The 23,114-nt window shown below is 44.4% G+C and overlaps 1 protein-coding gene across 1 annotated transcript in view; it reads right to left on the bottom strand.

The window, feature by feature from the left end:
• Positions 1-6,337: 6,337 nt before the first annotated feature.
• Positions 6,338-23,114, bottom strand: part of LOC143962359 (uncharacterized) — a 71,093-nt gene continuing 54,316 nt past the window's right edge. Inside the window, exons 5-9 of the mRNA XM_077471653.1 lie at positions 17,080-17,237; positions 15,327-15,485; positions 10,912-11,052; positions 7,624-7,897; positions 6,338-6,498 (exon numbers count right to left, since the gene is read on the bottom strand). Of these exons, the coding sequence (XP_077327779.1) occupies positions 6,338-6,498; positions 7,624-7,897; positions 10,912-11,052; positions 15,327-15,485; positions 17,080-17,237 (893 nt within the window). The remainder of the gene's footprint in view (positions 6,499-7,623; positions 7,898-10,911; positions 11,053-15,326; positions 15,486-17,079; positions 17,238-23,114) is intronic.

Genomic DNA, 23,114 nt, shown 5'->3' with positions numbered 1-23,114 from the left:
AAAATGTACCAAAGATGTGAGACACTAGGCCAAAATGTACAAAAGATGCAAGGCACTAGGCAAAAATGTACTATATACACAAGGCCCTAGGGCAAAACATACTAAAGACACAAGGCACTAGACCAAAACATACTAATGACACACGGCAGTAGGCCAAAACATACTAAAGACACATGGCACTAGGCCAAAATGTACTAAAGACACACGGCACTAGGCTAAAACGCACTAAAGACACAAGGCATAGACAGGCATTTTCCTATAGCTCAACCACCCCCATGGTAGTATCCAGCTTAGCGTGCTTTCTCTCCATAACAGCTGGCTGATTAGTCCTAAAAATTGACAGAATTGACCAACATAGATTTTAATGCATTTTGCTGCAAAGTTCGGGCTCTCCAACTCTCTAACAGGACCCCATGTGAATTGAAGCTGGGTGGATCAGCTCGCTATTAGTTAGAACTTCTGTTAGCTTTGTATACCTGTCTGTGTCCTCACTATGGAGGTTCTCCCTGTTTGTCTTGGTGACAATTATAATTGTGAAAGAAAGTGATGAGAATTACAAAATGTTACAGATGTCACCCTAGGGTATTGGAGAAAGTTTCCTAAGTGTTCCAGTGCAGACTGCCTAAGGATGGATTTTCCCTCATGTAGAACATGCTTCCTCTCACTTCCTGTTGGAACAGGAAGTGAGGGAAATTCTCCTCAATAGGGTACAGACAGCAAAAACAAAAAAGAAGAAACCTATGGGTTTTATCCCCTCCCTACTCTATCTATCCAAAGATACATTTTAGATCATTTAGGCAGTGTAGATTAGATACATTTTAGGCAGTGTACTTCTAATGCAGCAATGGATCAATGGCAGCCATCTCTTAGGGAACAGCAAAGTGACAATGCTAATTTCTAGCTTATACAACTTGTTTATGAGTTCATTGTGTATTATGTTTTTACTTAAATACCTCAGGTGTACACACTATGGGTATAAACCTTGGGTGGGTCAGATACGCAGTTGGCTAAAGGATAGATATCAGAGTGTGGCTGTAAATGGGGTTCATTCTGAACAGAGATCAGTCGCTAAAGGTGGACCAAAAAGCTCTGTATTGGGTCCTGTTCTATTTAAACTCTTTGTGATATACTGTAACTAAAGTTTTGGTGGATAAGGTATGTATTTATTCTAATGACACAAAGGTGTGCTATGGTTGATATCGATGGAGGTGTCCTTAACATGGAATATGATTTAGCGTTCCTGGGAGATCAGTCAATGCAGTGGAAACTGCAGTTTAACTTTTCTAAATGTAAAATGATGTATTTAGGGAAAAATAATTTATGAACGGTAGAGTACAATATTAGGAGTACAGCGTTGGCCAGAAATACAGAAGAAAAAGATTTGGGGGTTCCTTATTTTAGATGATTGCAAAATAAGAAAATTGTGGCCCAACACAGTTCAGGACTTGCACCCTCACACAGTCTAGGGTTTTGTTTCCCACATAGCTCATCACTTGAAACCCACACAGTCCAAGGCTAAGATCTCACATAGTCTGGGGGCTCAGATCTAATACAGTCCAGGGGCTTAAATTCAACACAGTCCAGGGGTTAGATTTCCACACATTCTGGGGCTTGAGTCCTACACAGTCCAGGACTAGAAACCCACACAGAACAGGGCTCAGATTCAAGCCTGGAGAACAGGCCCCACACAGTCCAGTCCTCAGATCATACACAGTCCAGAACTCACATTAAACATCGTTCAGGGTTTGAAGCGCTACAATGTATTACATTTTTGTTCTTGGCTTTAGATAAACTTGTAAGCCGGTGGATGGAAGATTTTTTGGATTTTGTTGAAAATGTCCTACTGTTTCCTAGTTAATTTATGTGCTCTGACGAGTGGTACTCCCGGGGAGGTAAGGGTTAACACTGCTGGTCAGGTTTTTCTAGGCTTTTTGGGGAAGTACTGCCCTCTGCTAGAGAAAACGCACAAAAAGGGAGGGAACCACCTCTTGGGGGCGCCACACTTATTAAGATGGCTAGAGGTATGGTTCCAGATTACCCAGAAAGGGACAAGAAGGACATTGGAGATGTGATTGCTACTTGCTGCTTAACCAACCCTTTGTGGGAACCCAGTTAGGGTTCCAAGGGTATAGGCACATGCTTTGACTCAAGGACTCTAAAGGACTTTTTCAAACCTATCCAAGGTATAACTGGGGCAGGGGGCACAGGAGAATAACTTAGAAGAACACATACAGGAATGTGTATTGAAGACAACTTTGTGAACTTTTCATATGTTATATTTAAACAACTTCAGTAAAAGAACTTTTACTGTTATTCAACTTGGCTTGGTCTGAAGCTACATGAGGACAACATTAAAGGGGTGCATGCATGCGCCGTAGGGCAGTAAAGAAGCAGCAGTGAAGCCGAAAGGCTTCAATGCCTGTCTCCTTTACCAGGAATGGTGGCGGCAGCACCCGGGAGTCGATACAAATATCGGCTGGAGTGCCGACATTGCGGGCTCCCTTGACAGGTAAGTGCCCTAATTTTAAAAGTCAGCAGCTACAGTATTTGTAGCTGCTGACTTTTAACCTTTTCCACCCAGGCTGGACCTCCTCTGTAAGCGGCAGACTCAGCTTGCCTCTGGGGGCACTAGCAAGTGTTTTTTTTTGTCTGTGTCCCCATGCAGGCAGAGTAAGCACACCCACATAGATTAAAGTGGAGTTCCACACAAAAATTGAACTTTCGCTTTTCGGAACCCTCCCCCCGTCCGGTGTCACATTTGGCACCTTGCAGAGGGGAGGGAGGTGCAGATACCTGTATAATACAGGTATTTGCACCCACTTCCAGGCTTAGACCCCCGCTTGGGGTCTACGCTACTTCCCGTTCCCCCCTGCTGTCTGCTGGGAGACACACGGGTCCCAGAGACAGCAGGGACCATTTGGATTGCGCAGCGTGGCTCGCACATGTGCAGTAAGGAACCAGGAAGTGAAGCCACAAGGCTTCACTTCCTGATTCCTTTTCCGAAGATGGTGGCGCCTCGACCCGAGAGCCAAGGGATGGTTCGGCCCCGTGTGCCGATATCACAGGCGCCCTGGACAGGTAAGTGCCCTTATTTTAAAAGTCAGCAGTTGCAGTATTTGTAGCGGACCTCCGCTTTAATTACTGCTTTTCACCAAACTATTTTCTGCCATTGCACTGCTATTTTATGTTTTTGTTAATTTTGCTTATTTCTACAGTTTTGTATTAAAAAAGCAGCTTTATAGAAATTACCTTTATTTCATACACAATGAACTCATAAACAAGTTGTATAAGCTAGAAATTAGCATTGTCACTTTGCTGTTCCCTAAGAGATGGCTGCCATTGATCCATTGCTGCATTAGAAGTACACTGCCTAAAATGTATCTAATCTACACTGCCTAAATGATCTAAAATGTATCTTTGGATAGATAGAGTAGGGGGGGATAAAACCCATAGGTTTCTTCTTTTTATTTTTTTCTGTCTGTAACCTATTGGGGAGAATTTCCCTCACTTCCTGTTCCAACAGAAAGTGAGAGGAAGCATGTTCTACATGAGGGGAAATCCATCCTTAGGCAGTCTGCACTGGAACACTTAGGAAACTTTCTCCAATACCCTAAGGTGACATCTGTAACATTTTGTAATTCGCATCACTTTCTTTCACAATTATAATTGTCACCAAGACAAACAGGGAGAACCTCCATAGTGAGGACACAGACAGGTATACAAAGCTAACAGAAGTTCTAACTAATAGCGAGCTGATCCACCCAGCTTCAATTCACATGGGGTTCTGTTAGAGAGTTGGAGAACACAAACTTTGCAGCAAAATGCATTAAAATCTATAGCGGGGCAAATCTTGTTGGTCAATTCTGTCAATTTTTAGAACTAATCAGCCAGCTGTTATGGAGAGAAAGCATGCTAAGCTGGATACTATCATGGGGGTGGTTGAGCTATAGGAAAATGCCTGTCTATACCTTGTATCTTTAGTGCGTTTTAGCCTAGTGCCGTATGTCTTTAGTACATTTTGGCCTAGTGTCATGTGTCTTTAGTATGTTTTGGCCTACTGTCGTGTGTCTTTAGTTTGTTTTGGCCTAGTGCCTTGTGTCTTTAGTATGTTGTGGCCTAGGGCCTTGTGTATATAGTACATTTTGGCTTAGTGCCTTGCATCTTTTGTACATTTTGGCCTAGTGTCTCACGTCTTTGGTACGCTTTGGCCTAGTGCCTTGCGTCTTTAGTATGTTTTGGCCTAGTGCCTTGCGTCTTTAGTACATTTTGGCCCAGTGCCTTGTGTATATAGTATGTTTTGGCCTAGTGCCTTGTGTCTTTAGTATGTTTTGGCCTAGTGCCTTGTGTCTTTAGTACGTTTTGGCCTAGTGCCTTGCGTCTTTAGTATGTTTTGGCCTAGTGCCTTGCGTCTTTAGTACATTTTGGCCCAGTGCCTTGTGTATATATAGTATTTTTTGGCCTAGTGCCTTGTGTCTTTAGTAAGTTTTGGCCTAGTGCCTTGCATCTTTAGTATGTTTTAGCCTAGTGCCTTGCATCTTTAGTACATGTTTAGTATTTCATTTTGCATGATATCCCATAGAACAGGGATATGCAATTAGCGGACCTCCAGCTGTTGCAAAACTACAAGTCCCATCATGCCTCTGCCTCTGGGTGTCATGCTTGTGGCTGTCAGAGTCTTGCTATGCCTCATGAGAGTTGTAGTTCTGCAACAGCTGGAGGTCCGCTAATTGCATATCCCTGCCATAGAAGCTTCAATGCATTAACAAGAAATATCTTTCTTATACAATAGTATTTATTATTTTTTGCATAACAGTATAGGAAGTACATAAGTGGCAGTAAATTGTATCTCAGGCACAATATACATAAAAAGGCAATACAGCATAGTGCATAGCAGACATTTTACAATTAAGGCACAGGTTTCAACAAAAGTTACAGACATAACACGTTTGGTATTACACTGGAAATCCAATTGCAAATACTGGCATTATTAATTTTGTGTATGCATGGTGACAGGCAGTTGGAGTATCAAGCATACCAAGTGGTGGGCACCTGAGTTTACGAATGCTCTTGGGAGGTAAGGGTTAACACTGCTGGTCAGGTTTTTCCTGGCTTTCAGGGGAAGCACTGCCCTCTGCTGGGGACAACACATAAAAAAGGAGGGAATCACCTCTCGGGGCACCACAGTTAGTAAGATGGTCGGAGGTACGGTTTCAGGTTACACAGTAAGGGACAAGGAGAATATTGGAGATGTGATTGCTACTTTCTGCTTAACCACCCCTTGTGGGAACCCGGTTTGGCTTGCACGGGGATGGACTCACGCTTTGACTCAAGGACTCTAAAGGACTTTTCACACCTATCCAATGTATGACTACCCCATGGGGCAGAGGGAACCAGGAGAATAACTAAGGGGTACTTAGAAGATAATGTACAGGAATGCGTATTGAAGACAACTTAGTGAACTGTTCATGTTATATTTAAACAACTTCAGTAAAATAACTTTTACTGTTATTTAACTTGGCTTGGTGTGAAGTTATTGAGGACAACATCAATAAAAAGCAGTGGGCACCTGAGTTTACAAATGCTCTAGGCCAGTGTTTCTCAACTCCAGTCCTCAAGGCACCCCAACAGAGGTCATGTCTTCAGGATTTCCCTCAGATGAAACTGCTGAGGTAATTACTAAGGCAGTGAAACTGATCAGATCACCTGTTCAAAATAATGGAAAAGCTGAAAACATGACCTGTTGGGGCGCATTGAGGACTGGAGTTGAGAAACACTGCTCTAGAGAGGTAAGAGAAACAGTAGTAGGTGAAGTGAGTGGTATAAGTCATAGAGAGGAAGGAAACAAGAGAGAAAAGACAAATGACAATACATAACTTCTTTATGGGGGTGCAATCACCTTCCAAGGAGAAGAACCATCATCCCTTGTACTTAAAGTCGAACTTCAGCTTTCTGTCGCCTTAAAACAGTTTGTTTGCTCCAAGCCAGTCCAAATTAACTAGAATATTACCTTCATTAACAGATGTGCCCGCTGTCAGTGCTGAACAAACTGTATGTAGAATCAGCTCCTGCAACAAAATCAAGTTGGGCCTAGCCATTCATAGGAAGCTTTGTATTATCTGAATAGGTACAAAGCTTCCTCTTATTAGCTGAGGTGGAGAGGTGGACAGATGACGTCACAACCAGAAGAAGCCTTGTACTCATTCAGAAAATGCAACATGTTTCTGTCAGTATGACTAACAATGTATTGAGTTCTAAATATATAACTGGTTTGGCCAATCACTGAAGGTTTCTGTTCCAGTCATGTATGCTGGGGGGAGAGGAAGTTTGGGGTGACTTTCTAGGAGGGTTCTTCCAACCCAAGCTGATGCTTGGAGAGGATGCCAGTGTGGGAGTCCTTATTCTTTCTCCCAGGTCTTTGCCTGGAGTCAATGATACTGTAGAGAAGGTCTTTGTCTGAGGTCCAAGCCCTATGAAATCTAAGCTGGTCTGTTATAGGACCTGGAGAATCAGGAAGATAGTTGCCTATTTGGAGCATCTTCAGAGGTGTTGTTATGCTGAACAATGTCCAGCTGAGCTTCAGGGAAGCTGCTGCCTGATAGACATTGCATGGAGACCTTACGAGAGAAGGTCTTTGTCTTGGGCCCAAGCCAAGTCCCATGTAATCTAAGCTGTCCTGTGTAAGGGCCTTGAGAATCAGGTAGATGGCTGCCTACATGGAGCATCTTTAGAGGTGTCTTCTATGCTGAACAATGTCCAGGAGAGCTTCAGGGAAGCTGCTGCCTAATGTACATTGCATGGAGACCTCATGACTCAGATTTTTTAAGGTATATGTGACTACTCTCCTAGAGTCAGAGAACTAACTCCTAATGGAAGGATGCTGTTGATTAAACCTGGATCACCAATAGAGGTACTTAAAAACTCATTGTCATTGGGGGGCTCCTACTGAGGCATTTAGGGTCACCACTAGTTGTTTTTAAAGGATTTACAACTGTGAAACATTAGGGCCACCATCAACTTTGATATTACTCGGAGACTGCTACTCAAAACATTTAGGCCAGCATCCATTTTTGTGTCTGACAAAACCCACTCTCCACAATTCCATTAGTCAATTGAACATTGAAAACTAAAATGACTGAAGCCTAATTATCACTACTGGTGTCTCAGTGTATTTTCGGCTACTAGGAGGGTCACGACTTGGTAGGGTAGGAAAGCCCATTATAAACCAGCAGCCCTTGCATGCTGTTGATTTACACAGGTACTCTTTAAAGAAACAAAACAAACGCAAAACTTGTAAAAAAAATACAAAAGTATGATAACATATTAACATAAAAACATTAAAGCAATGCAACAATGTTAACACTCTCCAACCTGCTCCATCAGTCATAGTTCACCATACCTAAATGTTAAACTGAATTTTCTTACAATTTCTTGCTGTTGGTTTTTTTAAAACAGTGCTGTTAGGTACAGATACACTCATAAAATGGCAACATTAGTAGAAAAATCAATCACCGCCACAGTCCCCACCACCCCCATCGCAGTCCCCACCACCCCCACCGCAGTCCCCAGCACCACAGTCCTCACCACCACCGCCACAGTCCCCACCACCCCCATCGCAGTCCCCACCACCCCCACCGCAGTCCCCAGCACCACAGTCCTCACCACCACCGCCACAGTCCCCACCTCCACCACCCCAGTCACTGCCTCCACAGTCCTCATGATGGTGTCCTCCAGAGTCCACGTCAATATGGTGATGGTCCCAGTGTCCAGAATCGTTGTCATGGTGGAAATCATGGTGATGGTCGTGCATATCAGCAAACTCTACCCCACCAGCATGGGCCCAGCCGTCGTCGCTATCACTAGAGCTGTGGCTGTAAGACATTTCCTGTATGCGGAAACTCTGCAAAAAAAGAAAATACACAGCTGTGACAAAGGCAAATCCCATACTAAAGAGGACCTTTAGGTGACTTTATAAGGCTTTATCAATACACTGTTGACATGCCTCAGCAACAGTATATACATACAGTATTTATGTATTATGTACAGGACACCCAGAATGTGTGCTGGACGGCAGGTACATTTCCCCAATATTTGTGGTTGTGGGGGACAGTTGTGGAGATATTGCTGTACCCAGGAGTTCTCACCAATGCAGGATGAGGCGTTCCCGGGGTGTTTGGCTAGAGAGAGGTCTGATATCTAGTTCTCTCTTGCTTGCTTGATATTTGAGAGGGAAGAACCTCCAAACTCGGGCTACCAGGACTCTGGTCCATAAGGAGTTAAGGCTCCATTCACACCATGGTGTTACGTTTTGCAGGCAGAATCGCAGCAATTCTGCCCGCGTTTGGGAAACGCCACAAATCGCAGGACACCCTTGCGATCCCCGTTACTTTGAATGCAGTACGATTTTGCCACGATTGTCACCCGAAGAATCATGCCAAATTCGTGCAAACAGAATCGCAGGATGCCTGACGCCCAAAAGAAGTTCTTGTACCTATTCGACACAGTCCTGTGACAGGCGAGGCATTCCTCTTTTTCCCTCCCCCCACTCAGCGGCCATTATTTATTTACTATTTCCATTAAGAAATAAATGTTTTTTAAATTCCTATATGTGTTTTTGGGGTGAGGGGGGCAGGAACAGATGCACATGGAAGGGCCTCTGTACAAATGCACCATTGGATAACGTATCATAGCTTTCATATTGTTTTAGATCCTGATTTCTCAACATCCCTTGAAGAAGTGGGTGCTAGTCTATGAAACGCGTTGAGATAACAAGCTCTGCCCACTAATGAGGTAACAATAATGATGTCTTGATTGTTGTACATACAGTACTCTGTGATTTGATGCTGTGTCATCTTAATAGTGTTTAGACACACATAAATTTATGGTTACTTGGGGGTAATGGGGAGGTGTACTGGTTTTTCCCCTGATTTGAGCTTTTGTACAAAATGCAAAATGTTGTGAATTCTAACCCTTTCGCTGCCAGGTCCATACATCATACGGACCTCACAGCGGGGGGGGTTTCACACACAATCCAGTAGCTTCAGCCACTGGGATTGTGTGTGAAACTGACAGGCAGACTCCTGCCCGTCAGGTGAAAGCATTCGGGCGGCAGCCACACCGTGCCATGTTTTCCAGGCTTCACTTGCCCATCTGTGGGCCCGGGACCAACATGGCCAGTGCCAGCAGCTAGGAGGAGCACACATCCGCTCTCTTCCCCTTCTTGCTGTGACCCAGAAAGCGATGTCTATGACCTCACTTCCGGGTCAGCCTCTCAGTGTCCCCGGCTACCATAGTCAGGAAGGGATGTATTGCCATGCAATGTGCATTGCCAAACATCCAATGGAGCCCAAAGGAGACATTGGGGGTCATTGATGTCTCATTAATGAGAACCTGACACCTAAAAAAAATCACACAGGGGACTTTTTGTCAACTATGTAATGAAAAAAAAAAGTTAAGTAAAAAAAAAAAGTTTTTTTTTCTGCAAAAAAATTAGGTTACACCTAAGCACATAAAATCCTCCCCAAAAAAAGTTGAGGCCCCCCCCCCCCACATATACGCACGTGCAAACTTAAACGCATGCATCGGGGGTGCCTACGCATGAAGATGTTGATTGCGATACACTTGTTACATATCGCCGCCTATGCCGTAGATAGCAATAATTTTAGCACAAGACCTCCTTTGTAACACTAAACTGATGGTCTAAACTCTGGGCTTTTGAAGCGTCGCCTATAGAAAATATAGGGTACTGAAGTTTGTTGCATTTTCAGGGGCGCACACAAATTTAAGGTTTGGCATATTGGGTATACATTTATTCGGTGCAACCTCATCTTTTATATTTTACCAAAAATTTGTGCTATTTATTGTGTTTGCTTGACCTAAAATTCACTTTAGTGTGTTTAGTTTGGAAATATCACTATTTTATTCTCTAAGGTGTCTGCTTTCAGAAAATATATAATGTTTGGGGGTTTTACATCAGCTTCATGGCTAAAATAATTTTTTAACATGTGTGCAAAAAAACGCAAAAACAGCTCTAGCAGCGAAAAGGTTAATGAAGCGTTGACAATGAATGCTTTTAAAAGTATTGCACGTTGAATGAATTTAGTAGTTTTCTTTGTTACCTTTGGGGTGTTGGTACCTGTGAACTAATATGTAGGTTACAACCCACACATGTGTCATAATTGGGTTCATGAAGAGTGACCCATCATTGGTGTAATTTGAAAGAATGATGCCCCATCATTGGTATCAGTGGAAAGAATAGTGCCAAATCTTTGGTGTCAGTGGGAAGAATAATTTCCCATTATTTGTATTTGTGGTAGGAATACTGACCCATTGTTGGGGGTCAATGGGAGGAATAGTGCCCCATCAGTGGTGTCAAGTAGAGGTATAGTGCCCCATCATTAGTATCAGTGGGTGGAATAGCGCCCCACCATTTGTATAAGTGAGAGGAATAGTGCCCCACCATTGGCTATCAGTTAGAGCAATTGTGCCCCACCATTGGTTATCAGCTGGAGAAATGATGCACCGTCATTTGTGTTTATGGAAGGAATAGTGTCTCATTGTTGGTGTCAGTTTGAGGAACAGTGCCCCACCATTGAATAGTGGAGTAGGAGGACACTGTTGGTGTTAGTAGGAGGATTAGTACCTTGTATCAGTGTGAGAAATGATGCCCCAAAGGCCAAATAAAGGCAAACAAAGGGCCGTATCTGGCCCGTTGCCCGCAGTATGGAGATCGCTGCCCTAGTACCTTGATGGCCCGTAAGAGCACTGCCACTGGACAGGGCTATGGCATATGGAGTTGCTGAAGCCTCATTCTTTGTTCCAAATAATTGTATCTACTAAGATTGGATGGACTCTCTGCTGTCTCCAGTCTGACCTTCTAGCAACCCTGAGACCGGCCTGGCCCTTTCCACTCACCACATAGAGGAAGGCCGCCAGGATCACAGCTTTCAGAGCGGCCTCCATGTTCATCGGGAAGTGGAAGATGACCCGAGAAGACTTCCCTTCCTTCTCTTTGGTGATGACAGCCACAGGCTGGGAGCCATACATGCCGAGTATCTGAAGGGGAAGCAGATTACATAAAAGATGAGCTGCAGGCAGATAGAAAAGACACACAAATGCAGCTGTTTCCTAATAATACTCGACAGGAGGGGGTGCCAGGAGCACTGGTAAATGACCTGAGAAGAGGAGGATCAGGGCTGCTTTGTGCACAGCCATTACACAGAGCAGGTAAGTATAAAGTCTGTTATTGTTAAATGAAAAAAAACCTGAGACTTTAGTAAGTGGAATCCTTATAGTTAGAGCTCCAAAGAGATGAAGCTATGGGTAAAATAATACTGGGAGTATGATATAGGCCCCCAAACCTGAGGGAGGAGGGGGAGGCAGACCTTCTATCACAATTTGGATTAGCAGCAAGGATGGGAAGTGTTATCATAATGGGGGATTTTAATTATCCAGACATAGACTGGGTGGAGGGAACCGCGCATTCGTCGAAGGCTCGCCAGGTCATAAATGTCTTGCAGGACAATTTCATGGGTCAGATGGTAGACGCACCAACTAAAAATAAAGCGTTACTGGATCTACAGATTACCAACAATACAGACCTGATTATGGATGTGGAAATACGGGGCAATTTAGGAAACAGCGATCACAGGTCAATTGGCTTCATTATAAATCAGACAAATAGGAAACATAAGAGAAATAAAAAGACACTGAATTTCAAAAGAGTCAACTTCCCTAAACTACAAACCTTGCTAGAAGATATAAATTGGGATAAAATCTTAGGAACAAAGAACACAGAAGAGAGATGGGTTCGCTTAAAGAGCATATTAAATAAGGGCATTAGCCAGTGTATTCCATTTGGTAATAAATTTAAAAGAGCGAACAAAAGTCCTGGATGGCTTAACTCCAATGTAAAAATGCATATAAAAGCAAAGGAGAATGCCTTCAAAAAATACAAGGCCAAGGGATCATCATCAGCATTCAAACTTTATAAAGAATGCAACAAGAAATACAATTAGGGCGGCTAAGAGAAAACACGAAAGACACCGAGTGGAGGAGAGCAAAACAAATATCAAGAAATTCTTCAATCACTTAAGCCCCGGACCATTTGGCTGGCCAAAGACCAGAGCACTTTTTGCAATTCGGCCCTGCATCGATTTAACTGACAATTACGCGGTCGTGCGATGTTGTTCCCAAACAAAATTGACATTCTTTTTTTCCCACAAATAGAGCTTTCTTTTGGTGGTATTTGATCACCTCTGCAGTTTTTATTTTTTGCTCTATAAACAAAAATAGAGCGACAATTTTGAAAAAAACACATTATTTTTTACCCTTTTGCTATAATAAATATCCCCAAAAAATGTATAAAAAAACGATTTTTTCTTCAGTTTAGGCCGATACGTATTCTTCTACATATTTTTGGTAAAAAAAAAAATCGCAATAAGCATGTATTGATTGGTTTGCGCAAAAGTTATAGCATCTACAAAATAGGGGTTTGTTTTATGGAATTTTTATTAATAATTTTTTTTTACTAGTAATAGCGGCGATCTGCGATTTTTATCATGACTGCGACATTATAGCGGAAACATTGGACAATTTTGACACATTTGTGAGACCATTGTTCTTTTTACAGCGATCAGTGCTATAAAATTGCACTGATTACTGTAAAAATGACACTGCCAGTGAAGGGGTTAACCACTAGCTGGCTAGGAAGGGGTTAAGTGTGTCCTAGGGAGTGATTCCTACTGTTGGGGGCATGGCTACGGGTGACATTTCACTGATCATAGCTCCCGATCACAGAGAGCTATGATCAGTGACAGTGTCACTAGGCAGAATGAGGAGATGCTTGTTTACATTAGCATCTCCACATTCTTCCTCTACGTGAGACGATCGCGAGTAACCTGCAATCCTACTCACGGAGCTCGCAGCAGGGTCGCGTGCACGCCGCCGTTGGCGCGCACGCGACCACGCGGCTGCAAATGCAAAAGGGACCTACAGGTACACCCACCATTTGCCCAGCCGTGCCATTCTGTCGACGTATATGTACATGTGGCAATCGGCAAGTAGTTAAGTATGTAAACAGTAAAAAAGGGAGGACAGACCATATTGGCCCTATAAAGAATGAGGAAGGACATCTGGTTACAAAGGATGGGGAGATGGTGACGGTGTTGAATTTATTCTTCTCCTCAGTCTTCACAAGGGAATCAGGGGGCTTCAGTAACCAAAACTGCAGTGTTTATCCACATGACACATCACAGGAAGCACCTCCATGGTTAACAGAGGACAGAATTAGAATTAGACTTGGGAAACTTAACATTATCACTGGGACCAGATGGCTTGCATCCGGGGGTACTTAGGGAACTCAGTCAGGTAATTGCCAGACCATTGTTCCTAATTTTTACTGACAGTCTATTGACTGGAATGGTACCAGCTGATTGGAGAAAATCCAATGTAGCACCAATATTTAAAAAGGGCCCAAAATACATCCCTGGGAATTACAGACCAGTTAGCCTGACATCAATAGTAAAGAAGCTCTTGGAAGGGATGATAAGGGACTTGTATACAAGATTTTAGTAATGAGAACGGTATCATTAGCAGTAATCAGCATGGATTCATGAAGACGTGTTCTTGCCAAACCAATCTATTAACTTTCTATGAGGAGCTGAGTTGCCATCTAGATAAAGGAAGGCATTTGACACAGTTCCCCATAAACGTTTACTGTACAAAATAAGGTCCGTTGGCATGGACCATAGGGTGAGTACATGGATTGAAAACTGGCTACAAGAGCGAGTTCAGAGGGTGGTGATAAATGGGGAGTACTCAGAATGATCAGGGGTGAGTAGTGGGGTCCCCCCAGGGTTCTGTGCTGGGACCAATCCTATTTAATTGATTCATAAATGACCTGGAGTATGGGGTAAACAGTTCAATCTCTGTATTTGCGGATGATACTAAGCTAAGCAGGGCAATAACTTCTCTGCAGGATGTGGAAACCTTGCACAAAGATCTGAACAAATGAATGGGGTGGGCAACTACATGGCAAATGAGGTTTAATGTAGAAAATTGTAAAATAATGCATTGGGATGGCAAAAATATGAATGCAATCTATACACTGGGGGGAGAACCTCTGGGGGATTCTAGGATGGAAAAGGACCTGGGGGTCCTAGTAGATGATAGGCTCAGCAAGCTGCTGCTAACAAAGCAAACAGGATATTGGCATGTATTAAAAAGTGGATTAACTCCAGAGATAAAATGATAATTCTCCCGCTCTACAAGACTCTGGTCCGGCCACACCTGGAGTATGCTGTCCAGTTCTGGGCACCAGTTCTCAGGAAGGATGTACTGGAAATGGAGCGACTACAAAGAAGGGCAACAAAGCTAAAAAAGGGTCTGGAGGATATTAGTTATGAGGAAAGGTTGTGAGCCCTGAACTTATTCTCTCTGGAGAAGAGATGCTTGAGAGGAGATATGATTTCAAAATACAAATACCGTACTGGTGACACCACAATAGGGATAAAACTTTTTTGCGGTAGAGAGTTTAACATTTGAATGAGTGGCCACTCATTCAAATTAGAAGAAAAGAGGTTTAACCTTAAACGACGTAGAGGGTTCTTTACTGTAAGAGCGGCAAGGATGTGGAATTCCCTTCCACAGTCGGTGGTGTCAGCGGGAAGCATCAATAGTTTCAAGAAACTATTAGCTAAGCACCTGGATAACCACAACATACAGGGATATACAATGTCATACTGACATATAATCACACCCATAGGTTGGATTTGTGTCTTTTTTCAACCTCGCCTCCTATGTAACTATATGTATCACTTTAAAGATTCAGCTTTTTTAAAAAAGCTTACCTGCTCTGTGGTAAATGGTTTGGCACAGAGCAGCCCCGATTTTCCTCTTCTTCGGTCCCCCACCAGCGGCCCACCTCCCCCTTGACCAGTGCCTGCAATAGCAAGCCATTTGCTATGGGGGTGCTGGTGGGTGCTTGCTGCCGAGCCCTGCCCATAGAGCTGTGGCTTGGCCCCGCCCTCCGCTCTCTCCTCATTGACTCACTGGCTGTGATTGACTTAGCCAATGAGGAGAAGGAGTCCCGGGACAGCAGAGGCTCTTGTGCACATTGCTGGATCGGGATATTTTTAAACACACAAGTGGATAAGTCAGAACAGTGCCCTTCTGTTTATCTCGGTATGGCTCAATCTGAGGTTTTAAATAAGACAAAATCTGTCCATGAGGTTGGAGAGGAGACAGTCCTCTGACTCATTGGCTTATGTGTATAATTTTAGCTTGAACTTCTAGTTCCCTTCTGCTGCCCAACCCAGTAGTAGCCTCACCTCAATAGTTCTGCCATCATTGGAGTCCAGAGATATGGGCAGCTTGGCGCTGAACACCGGTTCTCCGTTCCCCCTCTGGATGGAAACATTCATATTGCTGGAGGAGGTGATGATCCTGACAATCCCGATGAGCTGAGCAGACTGAGCACTAACTTTCAGCTGGGGGGAGGCAATATAACATAACATAACAATATAACATAACATAACATAACATAACAATATACCATAACAAAAACATAACAATATAACAAAAAGTAATATAACATGATATTTTCGATAAATAATACAATATTACCACAATTACATACAACAATATAGCCAAAACATGATAATATAACATACTTATTAACATAACAATAAATAAAATAGAACAACACACCAATAAAATAACCTATATAACATAATATATACATAACATAACAATATAACACAACAATGCAGGATGATAACTTTCATACGAAAGGGAACCTGAGATGTGCAGAAGAGGAGGGGGTGTGCGTGTGAAAGGGTCAAAAAGAAACCCACCATCAGGAAAATCCCTGACCCTAATTGGTTGCTGTCCTCTTCATTGATAAAATACTCCCCTCCCCTCCTCCATTGTGAAGAAAGAGTGGGGGTTGGGGGGCTCTCAAATGTAAACAGTACAGTACATTGTTTACATTTGTGATCTCTGTGTTTAGTCATCAAAGCGATCACGAGGTGCAGAGCCGCTCAACTTGGCTCTGTACACTGTGTCTGCGATGCAAGCTGTCCGATGATGGCTCAGATCGCAAGCTATTAAAGGGCACCCTTGCCACCAAGGGTGATTTCTGCAGTGCCGTTTATAAAATCATCCACCACTTCACCATTTTACAACATACAGCAAAAGAGAAGTGGTACTGATCCCCCCCCCCCCCCCCAACCTTACTTATTTTTGGAAGTAGATGTGCAAAGGCAGCCTTCATATTCCTCCCCTTACAAAACTGGTATACTTTTATTACACTGCGATTTATTAGATCAGCATAATGCCCATACTGTTTGGGAAAGGATAGAATGAAAACTAACTAGAAAAAGAGGCACCAGTTTGTGGAGTGGCTAAACAAATGTGGAAGTATTGATTTGAAAAGGGGCTGTAATGGCAAGTCCCTAGTCTCTGATCATCTACTGCAGCATGTCCTCAGTCTCTGAATATCTCCTGCAGCATGTCTCCAGTCTCTGATCATCTCCTGCAGCAAGTTCTCAGTCTCTGATCATCTCCTGCAGCATGTCTCCAGTCTCTGATCATCTCCTACAGCAAGTCTCTGGTCTCCGGTCATCTCCTGCAGCATGTCCTCAGTCTCTGATCATCTCCTGCAGCATGTCTCCAGTCTTTGATCATCTCCTGCAGCAAGTCTCTGGTCTCCGGTCATCTCCTGCAGCATGTCCTCAGTCTCTGATCATCTCCTGCAGCATGTCTCCAGTCTTTGATCATCTCCTGCAGCAAGTCTCTGGTCATCTCCTGCAGCCTGTCCTCAGTCTCTGACCATCTACTGCAGCAAGTCCTCAGTCTCTGATCATCTCCTGCAGCATGTCTCCAGTCTCTGATCATCTCCTTCAGCAAGTCCCCCGTCTCTGATGATTTCCTGCAGCATGTCCCCAGTCTTTGATCATCTCCTGCAGCATGCCCCAATCTTTGATCATCTCCTAAAACAAGTCCCCCATCTCTGATCATCTCCTGCAGCATGGCTTAACGATAAATGAATTTAGCTGATTTTTACAGGAACAGAATACTTACATAGGTTTGCCCTCCACAGCAGTCACCATCGGAGGTCAGGTAAAGGGAAACCACGTCCCTCTTGTATGAATTACGAAATCGCAGGTTCAGTGAAGGTCCACAGCACTCCACCTCATGGCCTACAGTGAACAGATTCTGCCCGTTCTTGGTCTGAAAAACTGAATGTTGTGTCAGGTCAAAGACTGCTAAAGAGCTCCTCTAAACATGGAAGACAGACACTATACTGGGAGCCTTATGTACTAAAGATGAGCTCCATCTGCCGGCAAGGATTAGCGGTGTTCTCCTGACTCTGCCAACTAAATCCTTCTCGCCAACCCTGCGTCTGCACCCCAACACACATCCACACATCACCATTTACAAAAACTAACTGGTCTCTGAGATGACCAATAAAAGTCCAGCTCCAGCAACTTTTCTTTTTTTTTTAGAAATGTATTTTTATTATATTCCAAGAATTGAATTGTCTGAATACATCTGTATATACCTGCTGCACATCAACTAAAACCATTTTACTGTAAGTATCATGTCTAAAAAAGATCATTTAAAAAAAAAAAAGTATCACTTTTTCCCACAAATAGAGATTTCTGTTGCTGGTATTTGATCACCTCTGCATTTTTTATTTTTAACAAATAAAACAAAACATTTAACAAAAAAAGAGCGACAATTTTGAAAATAAGAACATTTTTTTTTTTACTTTTTCCTATAAAACACATCCAATACAAAAATGTAAAAAAAATTAAATTTCTTCATCAATTCAAGCCAACATGTATTCTGCTACATATTTTTTGTAAAAAAAAATCCCAATAGCATATATTGATTGGTTTGCGCAAAAGTTATAGCGTCTACGAACTAAGGGATATATATATTTTTTTTCTTTATTTTTTACTAGTAATGGCAGCGATCAGCGACCTATAGCAGCACTGCGAAGTCTGACACTTTTTTGGGACCCGTCTAACGAATACAGTGATCAGTGCTATAAATATGCACTGTCACTGTACTAATGACACTGGCTGGGAAGGGGTTAACATCTGGGGTCATCAAAGGGATAACTGTGTGCCTAGCCAGTGATTTTGTGTACTGTGGGGGAGGTGTTCTTACTTAGACCCCTTTCACACCAGGGCGTTTTGCAGGCGCTATAGCGTTAGAAATAGCGCCTGCAATCCGCCCTCAAACTGCTGCACCATTGTCTGTAGTGTGAAAGCCCGAGGGCTTTCACACTACAGCAGTGCGCTGGCAGGACGTCAGGGAAAAGTCCTGTCAGCAGCTTCTTTGGAGCGGTGAAGGAGCGGTGTGTGTAACGCTCCTCCACCGCTGCTCCCCATTGAAATCAATGGGGTAGCGCTGTAATACCGCCGGCTAAACGCCGCTATTGCGGCGTATTGCCGGCGGTTTTAACCCTTTCGCGGACAAATCCAGCGGTAAAACGCTGCTAAAAATAGCTGTGTTTTACCGCCGACGCAATGGGCGGTGTGGTGTGAAAGGGGTCTAAGGGAACGCAGGGATCCTTGTCCCTGTTTTGCAGATACAAAGGATCCATGCCTTCCCTAATGACAGAACGGCAATCTGCCTTGTTTACATAGCAACCCTGGAGGAAATTTACAGTACATACTAATTTTGGTAGCATAATTATTAATGTGGAATGTGTATTCCTTGCTAAAGAAAATTATTTTCTATCAAGTGGTTATGGGTAAAGCTCCACTTTAAAGACACATTCCAAGGTGCATGGGTGTAAGCCCCTGTACACATGGTCGAAGATTTCCACAACCAAATCCGTCGGATTTTGCCCATCGGATTTTGCACCAGCTGAACTGACAAGACCAAAGACGAACCAGACACCCATACACCGCCAGGCTCTTGTGACCACTGTTGCAACATCGGTGGCCCTTGAGCCGGGGTTGTACGAGACAGCCTTCCCACTGCACGTCAGGCTCATCCGACAGGTACGTAACAGTTGGGCACATGCTCCAGGAGGATGCCCAGTGTTTTGTAGGCTCTGATGATGACACTCAGCTAGAGGAAGTCAGTAGCGTGAGCGCAGAGAGAGGGGATACTCAAGAAGGACAGCAATCTGGCAGTCATGTTCCACAAGCTGCAGCATACTGCCAGGTTTGGTCCAGCGATGAAGAGGGAGGGGATGATGAGGGCACTGACTCCACGTGGGTGCCTGGTAGGAGAGAGGAGGAGGCACATCTCCAACGAGGCAGGATGCCCTCCGGGGGGGCCAGCTTAAGGGCAGCACACAGAATTAATCACACCGCAGAGCTCCGCCTGTGCAGGGCACTGCCTCTGTGCGTTACTCTAAAAGTTCTTTGGTGTGGGCCTTTTTTGAGACGAGTGCATCAGATCGCACCGCTGCTATTTGCAACATATGTCTCAAGCCTATCTTGCATGGCCAAAACATCAGCCGCTTGGGCACCACATGCTTGACCAGACATATGTTGACCTGCCATGCAGCTCGTTGGCAAGCGTACCTCAAAGACCCACACCAAAGAACAAAGCGGACCTCTCCTTGCTCCTCATCAGCTGGCATCTCCAACCCCACTAGACCTTCAGTCCTCTCTGAAACCTGGTCTGAGAGGAATGAAGGTGTAGAATTAGGTGTGTCACAGCCAAGTGCTTGCGGTCACTCTGCTAGCAGTACACCCATGTACGATTATAGCAGGCAAATTTCCCTGCCCCAGCTGCTGGACCATTGAAAGAAGTTCACTCCCAGCCATCCACATGCCCTGCGGTTGAATGCTAGCTTGGCTAAATTGCTAGCACTTCAACTGCTGCCTTTTCAGTTGGTAGACTCTGCCCCCTTCCGTGAGTTTGTACAATGTGCGGTTCCTCAGTGGCAGGTCCCCAAACGCCACTTTTTCTCACGGAAGGCAATTCCGGCTCTCTACTGGCATGTGGAAGGCAATGTCCTTGCTTCGCTGGACAGGGCGGTCAGCGGTAAGGTGCATATTACCGCTGACTCATGGTCCAGCAGGCATGGACAGGGATGTTACCTGTCTTTCACGGCCCATTGGGTCACTCTTCTGGCAGTTGGGAAGGATGCAGGACAAGGTGCAGTAGTGTTGGAGGTTGTTCCGCCACCACGCCTCCAAAATACTACTACTGGTTGTGACACACCTCTCTCCTCCACCCCCACCTCCTCTTCTTCCTCCATGGCCTCTTCCAGTGCTCTGTCCTCAGAACCAGCGGTGCTCCGTAGGCGTTCCAGGGGCTATGCAAGTACGCAGGCAAAACAATTCCATGCCGTGCTTGCGCTGGTTTGTTTGGGGGACAGGAGCCACACTTGGGCAGATATTTTGTCAGCACTGCAGGGGCAGGCCGAGAGGTGGTTGACGCCACACCAGATTAAGCCAGGATTGGTGGTTTGCGACAATGGCACCAACCTCCTCTCCGCCCTCCAACAGGGACAACTGACCCATGTGCCCTGTGTGGCTCACCTCCTTTACCTGGTGGTGCAGCGATTCTTGGGCAGGTACCCGGGCTTACAGGATGTCCTGAAGCAGGCCAGGAAAGTCTGTGTGCATTTCCGCAGATCATTTAATGCCTGTGCTCGGCTGGCTGAGCTCCAAAAGGAGTTGAACCTGCCCAAGAACCGCCTTATATGTGACATGCCCACCAGGTGGAACTCAACATGGCCATGCTGCAGCGGCTGCACACACAGCAGAGGGCCATCAATGAGTACCTGTGCGACTACGGCACCAGGACAGGGTCAGGGGAGCTCGGTTTTTTCTCACCACGCCAGTGGGGCATGATCAGGGATGCATGCACTGTCCTGTCACCGTTTGAGGAGGCCACAAGGATGGTGAGCAGTGACAGTGCATGCATCAGTGACTCTGTACCTCTTGTCCTCCTCTTGGAGCATACGCTGCGTGAAATAATGGACAGGGCACTTGAGGCAGAACAGAGGCAGGAAGAGTACTTCCTTGCCTCTCAAGGCCCCCTTTATCCAGACAGTGTTCCTGCTATCCCACCCATCACACAGGAAGAGGAGGAGGAGGAGGAGAATGATTGTGTCAGCATGGAGGTGGAGGCTGGCACTCAGCATCAGCAGCAGCAGTCTTGTAGGGATGATTTACAGTCCCAAGAAACCTGTGGACTTGTACGTGGCTGGGAGGAGGTAGCTGCAAGTCATGTTGTCCTTAGTGACCCAGAGGACTCCGGACCGAATGCCTCAGCTAACCTACGCTGCAGAACATTTTTGGTTCTGGGTGATGCCACCAGTCCAATTTTTCTGCCCCTGTTTAACAGGGGTGTCTAATTACAATTTTTGATGCAATGCTTTGCAGCAGGGCTCATTCCTCCACTACAACTAGAGTATATGGGAGAGGTTGCAGTGTCGTGGCACCAGTGCCTAAGGCACAAATTTTCAGTCCCTGTTTAACAGGAGCATGTAATTACAATTCTTGATATAATAATTCACAGCAGGGCCCGTTCCTGTGCAAACTGTGAGGACTTATAGTGTTGCAGCACCAGCACAACCACCACAACCACCAAAGGCCCAATTTTTCTTCCACTGTTCAACAATGGCATGTCATTACAATTCTTGATATAATCGTTCACAGCAGGGCTCTCCAGCGCCCACCAAGAGTCACTTTGAGGGCTTACAATGTTGTGGCAAAACCAACACCTTCTTCCGCCATTTCTGCAGAGCATATAGGGCAGGCCCCTACTTTCAAACATCCAACTTACAAACGTCTCCTACTTGCAAACGGAAGGAGACAACAGGAAGTGAGATGAAAAAAGTTGGACGGCAAAACAAATTATATAGGGGTGATAACCCTTCCCTATGTTTTACAAAAATCTTAAAAATAGATTTTTTGACTGGAGCTACACCGCCTGTATACTGCTGTTCTGAGTATATAGGGCCTGGGGGCCCCATGCCTTTCCTTTTTTTAATATGGGTACGGGTATCCCCTTAATATCCATACAAGACCCAAAGGGGCTGGTAATGGGCAGGGGGGCTACCCATGCTATTTTTCTCAATGATTTTCATCCATATTTGCCGGAACCAGATAATACATTAAAACCGCAAGCAGTTTTAAATGACTTTTTTTCCGTTAGATGTCATTTTGTGCAGGGACTGTTCTAAACACGGGAAACACGTGGCACTTCACAGGCATACTATAGACACCCCCCGGGCATGATATTTAAAGGAATTTTTCACTTTTTTTTCACTTTAATCTTCACTAAAATCAGTGCTCTCGAAAAAATGTCAGTTTTTAAAAACATTTTAGGCATTGACCCATGTCCCCTGGGGCAGGAGCCAGGTCCCCAAACCCTTTTTAGGACAACATCTTGCATATTAGCCATTAAAATTAGCACTTTTTATTTCGAACGTTCGAGTCCCATAGACTTCAATGGGGTTCTAAATTTCGCACAAATTTGCGGTCCGTTCGAAAGTTCTGGTGCGAACCAAACCAGGGGGTGTTCGGCTCATCCCTACTCTCCACAGTGACTCACCTGTTGATGATATCCTGCTCGTCAGTCCTGCTTACTTAAGCCATCCAGCCCAGATGATCTCTGCCTTTGCCTTGGTCAACAGCACAGAAACTTTCTCCTGCGTTCCTGTTAAAGACTTTCTTGGCTGACATTCCTTCTGGCTCCATATCCTGATTGCTGTTCCACTATGCTGATTCCTGGCTTCCTGACTTTCTGGCTTGGCTGACTATCCGTTTCGGTTACTGAACTTTGGCTATGTTTTGACTACGTTTGTTCTATTTACTTTTATTATTAAACAAGTGTAATTTAACTGTACTTCTGTTTTGGTCTGATTCATGGTTTCTGACAATAAGCTCAGTTTACTGGTAAAAATCAGTGTGAAATTGCAGACTTTGGTGGGTGTTACAAAATATGAAGGATTGATGAAGTATACTTGATAGTTATGATTTCTTATGGATAGGCCACCTCTCTTTGTGGTCAAGACATTGAGGTCCTGAAGAAACAATGTTTGTGAAACACTTCGACCTCTTGACATAGTGTCAAAGAGACAATAATAAAGTATTTACTTGGCCAGTATCCTGTCAGAAAGCTGCTACCCA

This window comes from Lithobates pipiens, unplaced genomic scaffold (genome assembly GCF_037356315.1).
Source record: "Lithobates pipiens isolate NorthernLeopardFrog02 unplaced genomic scaffold, aLitPip1_a1.2 Scaffold_8, whole genome shotgun sequence".
Classification (NCBI taxonomy): Eukaryota; Metazoa; Chordata; class Amphibia; order Anura; family Ranidae; genus Lithobates; species Lithobates pipiens.
Note: the sequence above shows the minus strand (reverse complement) of the source record. Positions and strands in the feature narration are given on the sequence as shown.